At 29.2% G+C, this 8,720-nt stretch overlaps 1 protein-coding gene and 1 pseudogene across 3 annotated transcripts; both read left to right on the top strand.

Annotated features, from left to right (window-relative positions):
* Positions 1 to 73: 73 nt before the first annotated feature.
* LOC111306316 (L-Ala-D/L-amino acid epimerase-like) lies at positions 74 to 3,594 on the top strand. 2 transcript variants are annotated; one of them, XM_022904214.2, is made up of 7 exons: positions 74 to 747; positions 1,393 to 1,503; positions 1,794 to 2,010; positions 2,147 to 2,480; positions 2,597 to 2,658; positions 2,782 to 2,854; positions 3,201 to 3,594. In XM_022904214.2, the coding sequence occupies exons 1-6, from the start codon at positions 226 to 228 to the stop codon at positions 2,850 to 2,852; spliced, it is 1,317 nt and encodes a 438-aa protein (XP_022759949.2). In that variant the 5' UTR covers positions 74 to 225; the 3' UTR covers positions 2,853 to 2,854; positions 3,201 to 3,594. The 2 variants fall into 2 exon arrangements, with proteins under 2 accessions (XP_022759949.2, XP_089606588.1); XM_089750462.1 differs by having other exon boundaries at positions 3,211 to 3,510.
* Positions 3,595 to 7,824: 4,230 nt separating this feature from the next.
* LOC111306315 (non-specific lipid-transfer protein 2 pseudogene) lies at positions 7,825 to 8,405 on the top strand (annotated as a pseudogene). Its single transcript, XR_016331501.1, has one exon. The product of XR_016331501.1 is annotated as a non-specific lipid-transfer protein 2 pseudogene (transcript).
* Positions 8,406 to 8,720: the final 315 nt, after the last annotated feature.

The raw sequence follows: 8,720 nt of genomic DNA, 5'->3' as shown, positions 1-8,720 counted from the left end.
GAGTGGAGACACTTCCAAAGGTCACCAGCACCAATCACCAAAATATGCTACAAAGAGTATCTATCGAATAATTAAACAAAAATGACGGTTTCTAGCCGCAAGATAATGTTTTCTTTTGTTGTTAACTATAATAATATGATAGTAAAACACCCAAAAAATTCATAAATAAAGCATGACATTGCTTGACTTGGACATTACTGAACTTCAAGAAACTAATCAGGAAGAATGCTGAGTTCGACCATGGCTTCACTTGGTTTCGCTTCTTCTCTTCGTCCAACAAACTCTTTGTTTTTCGCTCCATGCGTGCACAGACATCCAAGAAACTTGCTCGGTCGTGTAATTGCGAGCTGTAGAACTAGCAGCAGCGAGCTGATTACTGAAGCAGCAGTTGCGGAGAGTACTGAAAGGAATAGAACAGGCTTTGGATTGAAGAACTTGACTGAGATTTTCTGGGTTGATGTACATCGTGCTGAAGGGAGGCCATTGAATGTTAGGCTTGATGAACCGTTGACCATTGGATCTTCAAGGCTTGAAGAGGTCGAGAATGTGGCTGTCAGAGTTGAACTGAGCAATGGGTGTGTTGGGTGGGGTGAGGTGTCAGTTCTTCCTCGGGTTAACTGGAACCAGGCCACTGCTCTTGAGAAAGTGAGAGCGGCATGTGAATTTCTGGGGCAGGGTCCCCCTGTATCTTTGAATTTGGCTTTAGATCAGATTTCAAAGATTGTTCCTGGAAGTGAATTTGCTTCAGTGAGTATGCTATGACCTGTCCCTTTAATTTCTTTAATACCTTTTATTTGTTCAATTTCTTTCATATAGAGAGAGTTTAGAATAGATACTTTTTATTAGAATAATTGAGATTAATTTTTTTTTATTAATTTTCACAAGTATATTCGTCTATTTATATAGTTCAATTCTATTGGAATAAGACTCTAATAACACTTAAGTGGGATTCTCTAAGGAATAGAATTCTAAATTAACACATATTATGAATTAGATAACGCTTGTTAATGGTTTTTGTTCCCTTGACCCAATTTATATTCCAACAATTAAAAAAACTAAATTAAATAATATTATTGAATATAATGTAAGAATTATATTAATTCAAGTTATTATTATGTTATAAAATTTAATATTAAATAATTTTATTTAATATTATTGATTATTTTTTATATTATTATTATTATCTTTTATACAAATTTAATTATTTTAATGTTATCAAATTCTATTATGATTAAATGAAATAAAAACATTATTTACCAAATATGTTTTTTGTGTATAAAAGTTTGAAAAACAAAATTTTCAAAAACAGATACAAGAGATGATACTGTGTATGTTTGCTTCCCTTTTCTTGAACTATGCATTGGATCCTTATTGCTGTATTTGTGTTTGAAGGTTAGGGCTGGACTGGAAATGGCATTGATTGATGCTGTGGCCAATAGCATTGATGTACCCCTATGGAGATTATTTGGAGGAGTGTCCAATACCTTGTCAACTGCTGCTACTGTTAAGTCTCAACGACAATCATATACATTACATTTAAATATGAGTGGTTTAATTTAGTCCATTGATGATCAATTTCGGGAACTTATCATCTACAATTATTATGATGCAATTAATCAATTATAATTCATTATTTTGTAGGATTCATAAAAAATTTATGTAGAGTCCACACTTATAAGTGGTAGACTCTAAATAATTTTTTGTGGTGAGTGGCTAATAAAAGATTGTAGGTGAAATGCTGCAGTTTCATGGTTGAGATTGAGACTTTGTCTTATTAATTTCTATATATACAGATTCCAACTACTTCCTCGGCTAAAGCTTTTGATCTGGCTGCTAAGTATTGCAAACTAGGATTTAAGACTTTGAAGATTAAAGTCGGCAGAGACCTAAATGCAGATATTGAAGTTCTTCAATCGATACGAGCAGCTCACCCTCATTGCTTATTTATTTTGGATGCAAATGAGGGGTACACTTCAAAGGAAGCTATTGAAGCTCTTGAAAAGCTAAACGGTAAAAAATTTTCAACCTGACAAGTTGGCTTACAATGAGATAAATATGACAATTTGTTGTAATGCAATGGACTTAGTTGAATTGTAATTTGTTTCACTGATTAGAGAAGTGTTTTTCATAATTCATTTTATTGCAGAAAATGGGGTAACTCCTATTCTCTTTGAACAACCAGTACACAGAGATGACTGGAGAGGTCTAGGTGATGTGAGTAGTGTTGCTAGAGAGAAGTATGGGACATCTGTTGTTGCAGATGAAAGTTGCAGGAATTTGGTTGATGTTCAAAAACTTGTAGAGGAAAATCTTGTGGATGTCATCAACATTAAACTATCCGAATTTGGGGTTCTTGGGACCCTTGAAATTGTTGAGATGGTTAAAAAATCAGGATTGAACCTTATGATAGATAGTGTGGCTGAAACTAGACTTGCCACCGGTGTTGCTGGTCATTTAGCCGCAGGGCTTGGTTGCTTCAAGTAATTGTGCCTCTTCCTTGTATTTTTCCGGGAATACTAACTTTGCATTTGATGTTATCTATTGCATTTATCTGGAATTTTGAACTCAATCAAAGGTGATGCAACTTTGTTTGCAGATATATTAATATTAGTGCCCCAATTTTGTTATCAGAAGATCCAGTTGTGGGAGGTTATGAAGGTACAATACAATTGCTTTAATTCCTACACTTGTTTGTAGTCTATGTCCTTTTGAGTTGTATGGTTTATATGTGGTTTTGGGCTTCCAGAAACATATTAACATATTCAGTTTTTCCTGTGCTAGTTTCTGGTGCTGATTACAAGTTTGTAAATAGCAGAGGGCAAGGAGGTTTTCTCAAATGGGATATTCTCTGATGGTGAGCTTTCCTATTGTAATCAGGCTTCCATGATTAAAATTATGATCTGATGATCTTTGTGCTTTACTTGTTTAGTATACTAGCCCATGTAGTAAACATCACCAGTTGCCCATTGCTATCACTTCTCCATGGTCCATGGCTCCATTCCACCGTTCATTGGTTCTTGAATGGGCATTAATGGAGTCTGCTATAACCAAATGTTCTGGAATCTGTATAGCCTTAGGCTGATGGTCATATGTACATTTATTTTTCATTAAGATTCAAACTGCTTGGTTGTGTTTGGATTCAGTACAAAGTATTTTTGCAATTAGCCCATTCATTTTGACCAATATCTAACATTCTGCAGAAATTGACAGGATCTGCTCTCTCAAAGAAAGGATTCAGAAATTTTAATGGTGACTTCAACTAAAAGATTAACCAGCATGACAATGGTATGTTGAAGTATGTTGGGCAAGCTTCAGCCAGAGATAAGAGTCTTTCCATCCTTTAGTCAGAAAGCTTTGTAGTCTGAACAACTGGATTTCCTCCTGTATTTCAGGATTCTGTAATGTTTGTAAGGTCAAGTCTATTTATTTATGAAGTTCAACAAGCAAATAAACAAAGTATGAGAGCTGAAATCTGAAATGTACAACTAAATATTGAGTCCTAGGCAACTCAATGTTATCCACAACTGAATTTGTGCAGAAATCTCAACTTGTCTGAAAATTGATTCAATTTGAGCGTTAATCTAAGATTTAATACGAAAATGATAAAAAAAAATAAAATATATAATTTAAAATTTTAATAAAAATAAAAAAATATATTTCGACATATAATTTTTTAAAAATATAATATAAAGATATAAATTATTAAGATGTAAATTATTTTACAACATGTAGGTCAAATTTTTAAATCAAACTATTATGGCCGGCGCCGAGAAGCACGACAAATTGACGCAGTCCATACATTTAATAATTACTTGAGCTGTGCAGGCTACCGCCGGATTGTTGTCAAAATTCGGCAATATTGAAACAATCTCACAGGCAGACAGAATTACTGGGAGAAAATGACAAATTACAAAAGGCCAAGCGCGAGGGCAAATGGTTGAAAAAAAAAAAAATTTCTGACATGCTTGCCCATGCTAGTGAGTCCTCGGCAATGTTAAAAAAATGATTAATGTTATGAATAGGTTTTAAATTATAATAAAATATTTAATATAAAATTTAAATTAAAAAAAATTATAATATAATATATGAATCATATATGAAATTTTAATTAATATAATATTTATTTTTAATATTATTAGTTTTAAATATTAATACATGATAAATAAATAATTTTTTAAGTATTAAATTAATTAAAAAATTAAGTTAATAGTCTTAAATTATAATAAAATATTTAATGTGACATTTAAATTTTAAAATTTTTTAATATAATATATAAATTATAAATTTATTAATTAAAATGATGTTTAAAGAATTATTTATTTATTACATATTATGATTTTTAATTAATTATATTAAAATTATATATATCACATTAATTAATAAATTTATAGATTTTATTTAAAAAATTTTTAAAAATTAAATATCATATTAAATATTTAATTATAATTTAAAAATTATTTTTTAAATTAATTTTTAAAAAATATAAAAAAGAGTTTTCTTTCAAATAAAAGAATTAAAAATAACATATCCCCTATCTAGGAGTTTGGGCAAGTGGTGAGGGAAAGTCTCATCTTTTAAGCCAACTTTTGGGGCTGAGAAAGGTTAAAATTACCTAACAGTTGTAGCACATTTAAGTTGTCTAAAGCTAACGAGATCTTAATTTAGTGGTAAAAATTTTTTAAAAAATTTTAAGTTTAAATTTTATTATATGTAAATTTAATTATTTAATTAAATTATAATTAATTAATTATTTAATAATATAATAATTAATTATATAAATAAAATATTTATTTATAAATATAACTTTAAAAAAAATTATGGAAGTCATCTTATAGCAATTGAGGAAATCACTGGTGATTAGAAAAGTCTATCTCATAAGATAGATTTTGGAATTGAAAAATCCCAAAATCACCAAACTGGACGCTCCACCAACCATGTATATTTTTTTCATCGTCATGGATTTCTTTCTCTGAAGGACTTAAATATTCACTTTTCCATTTTCATAATTAATTCTACGAACTTTCTTGTTGCGACCGAGTCAACCTTACACAATTTCAACAAATGGATCAAAAGTTTTAGACAAACCTTTTTCCATGTTCATACTTAATGTCCAGTTCCAAGGAAATATATTCCTGCAGCCTTCACAATGCAATGCTATTCACAGCTAAATTTACTTGAAATTCCTACGTTTTTTCTTCCCAATTGTGCTTCTGGTCTTGTTTTAGAATTGAGCCTAATTTACTTTAATCTTCTTCCCATTTTTTAATTCAAATATTTTTAATTAAAATTATTAATCACAAAAAAAGAAATATTCCAATCAAACTCCTTAAATGGAAGTTACGTCTGTATTTTTTATTAAGTTGAATATTTAAGTGGAGATCAAGTGATAGAAAGAGGAAAATTTTTTCCCTTCTTGTAAAACTCACCACATAATCACCCAAGAACTGATCAAGAAGAACGTAATCTAAAAAAAATATTGTTTATGCGGAGCTCAGATCTAAGAACGTTTTAAAAAAGATAAAAAAAAATAGTTAGAGGTAAAAGTAAAAAATATTTTATATATTTATATTTTAACATGTAAATTAAAATAAATGAGGTCGATAAAAGAATAATATAAAAAATTAGAGGTAAATTAAATTTATCTTAATGATAATATTTATATTTATAAATAAAAAAATAAATTATCAAAAAATAATAATGATATGATCGAATTAATATGATACTAAATATATCAAATCAAATCGATATAAATATTAAAATTATCTATAATTATCTGTCAAAAACTCCTAATAAAAAAATTATTATACTTTTTTAATTATCAAATACATCCAACAAATATGTTTAATGATGGTTATCAGGTAACTTGCTGTTGCAGTAACGAAGTCTAAAGGGGAAGAACCAACCAGAGACTATAGGCATCCGATTTGAGATTTTTTTTTATCAATTATTTCATATATATTGCAATATGATTACTTGCCCAACTATGAATAAGATCTATAACCCATCAATCAATTTATTATTATTAAATGGTTAATGCCGCCTAGAATAGTCAACATCAGCATCATTATGATTTGGAAAGCATTTCATCTTCCACTGATAGGCTTTTGATCTATTAACTTTCGGGCATTCCCATTAAAGACTGCAACAATTACTCAATATGTGGGGTTAAATGCACCATCAAAAGTAGCTTGGCTTACATCTAGAGAAAAAAAAACATTTATTTGTTATTTAACTTTTGGAGTTTTTTTTATTTTTTATTTTAGTTACTTTTTTCTTCCTAAAATTTGTTACCCAAGTGAAAAATAACTTTCGCTTATATAATTTTTAAATATTTATTATTATTATTATTATTATTATTTATCATTAAAATATATAAATATCTTATTAAACATTTGTGTCATTTATCTATAGTCACATGACATCTCTAAGTTAGCAGGTCACAAAACAACATCCATGTGATATTAAAAAAATTAAATAATAACTTAAAAAATAATTTTTTTATAACCACATGGTAGAGCAAGGGCGGATCTGGGCGTAAAAAAAAAAAAAGAAACTGAAATCATGTGTCCCAAATAAAGCCTAAAGAGCTCGCACTACGAAATAAATTTTTTTAATATTATATTAGTTTAATAATTTGAATCTATTAGTTACGAAGCCCAAATCTTAGAACAATTAAACAAGAAATTTACTTGTTAGTCAAGTTTTAGTGCACAACAACAATAATTTCCTTCTTTCTTCCCGTTTTTTTTTTTTTTTTTTTTATTTAAATTTCTTTGTTCTTTCACTCATTCGTCATAACCAGCAGCAGACAGTAACCCGACAGGCAGACACCATGCATTTAGCGTATTCAGATTGAGTTGCTCTTACTTTCAAATTTTATATAAATAAATTAATATTTTTTAAAAATTATTTATTAATAAAATTATATCATTTAATTTCTTTTATTAATAAAATAATTTAATTTAATTTATTGATAATATATAAAATTTATATATTAATAATATATTAAATATAAATTTTTAAAAAAATAATTTATATGTTAATCCCTTAATCTACTTATAAAATAAAAAAAATTAAATTATTTATGTATAAAAATAAACTCAAAAAGCTTTGTTCCGTGTTAATGTGATTTAAGTTTTTTAATGTTGATTGGTAAGTTTATAAATGCAATACAGATATTTTGATAGGCCCATCACGATCTGCAATTATGGCACTGCCTAACCATATTTTGAACTTATTTAATGCTTTTCAAGGTGTCAATTCAAGAGCCACCCCTATCATCCTCTTGGCAGGCTAGTGGAGACACCACATTGAGTTGTCCCCTTATTTATTAAATTTAAATTCATATACATATCAATGTTTTCAATTTGATTTTGATTTCTAAAAGATAATTTTATATTTATAAACAAAAATTTTACCTTATAACTTGCGTTACATTGAAGCATGATCTATTCTACTATATTTTTGCTTAATTTGTATAAAATTATCATAGCACATTTGAAATTATAACTGGTGTCATTAATTTTAAAATTTAATTAATTAATTAATTAAATTATAATAATCATAAATGCTGCAATTGAAAGTACAGTAGAGCTATACCAAAATTTTTCTACATTAAATGTAAGCATAAAATCCCATCGTGCAATGGTGAGATGTGCAAAGCTACCTTCTTCAATTGCCCAAAGGACCCGCATGTTTGAAGTTTATACCTCCAAAAGACTTGACTTATTGACTAATGAGTCATGACAGTTTGACACCGTCAATCATGGGCTAAAGAAACAACAACAATTACCATCCCAACTCCTATAAATTGTGTCGCAGCTCATGCCAAAAATGCACCAAATACAATTCAACTTTATTATTTTTTGTCACCAGTGTTGGGATTTTGTGTATGAAAAATATGAATAGGTTTTCCTTTGTTTCCTTCTGTGCAGTGGCGCTGGTGGTGCTGCTATTTTCAGGTGAAACTCGCACGGCGGAAGCAGTGACATGTGACGCCTCGCAGCTCAGCCCCTGCTTGGCGGCGATCACGTCTTCAAAGCCTCCATCAGCCACTTGTTGCAGCAAGCTGAAGGAGCAGCAGCCATGCTTTTGTGGGTACCTTAAGAACCCAACTCTTAAACAGTTCGTCGACAATCCCAACTCCAAAAGGGTTGCTAGCACTTGTGGAGTTGCATATCCTAAATGTTAAAAAGTTTGCTTGATTAAAATATTTATTGGCAGCATAGGATATTTTTGCTGTCAAGTACTGATCTGAATAAATAAATGAATAATGATGAGATGTGATAAGATAAAATAAAATTAATGTAATTATATAAATTTTACTTGTTTAAGGTGGAAGAAAGCAGTGACTTTTAGTATTTACATGTGCTCTGATGAATTATAATTAATGTTTCTTGTGGGAATATGGTTTATATTTTTTTATTTTTATTTTTCTTTGTTTTCTTTTTCATCTTTGATTTGAGATGAAATCTCAAACAACAATTTGTCATGATTCAAGGACAGTTTTGTAGAGCAAATGATACAAGAATAAAAAACTAAACCACGTTTTAATTAAGGTTAAGTAGAAGATTAAGGAAATTTAAGGTTCTATTATCTCGTTAATCATACTTACATACTTTTTCATACATAAAGAGAGATCATAATTTAAGGATAAAAAAAAGTTGGAGGCAGATATGAGCAACTTGATGAAAACATTAGATCGGATCAACTACCATCTA

Source organism: Durio zibethinus, chromosome 21 (assembly GCF_047325235.1).
Source record: "Durio zibethinus cultivar Kanyao isolate XHJ-2024 chromosome 21, ASM4732523v1, whole genome shotgun sequence".
NCBI lineage: Eukaryota > Viridiplantae > Streptophyta > Magnoliopsida > Malvales > Malvaceae > Durio > Durio zibethinus.
The sequence above is the reverse complement of the archived record's forward strand: the minus strand, read 5'-3'. Positions and strand labels throughout refer to the sequence as shown.

Coding starts and splice junctions, on each gene's coding strand:
- LOC111306316 (XM_022904214.2), top strand. CDS start 226: ATGCTGAGTTCGACCATGGCTTCACTTGGTTTCGCTTCTTCTCTTCGT. Junction 1,504..1,793: donor CCTTGTCAACTGCTGCTACT/GTTAAGTCTCAA, acceptor CTATATATACAG/ATTCCAACTACTTCCTCGGC. Junction 2,659..2,781: donor AGTTGTGGGAGGTTATGAAG/GTACAATACAAT, acceptor TTCCTGTGCTAG/TTTCTGGTGCTGATTACAAG.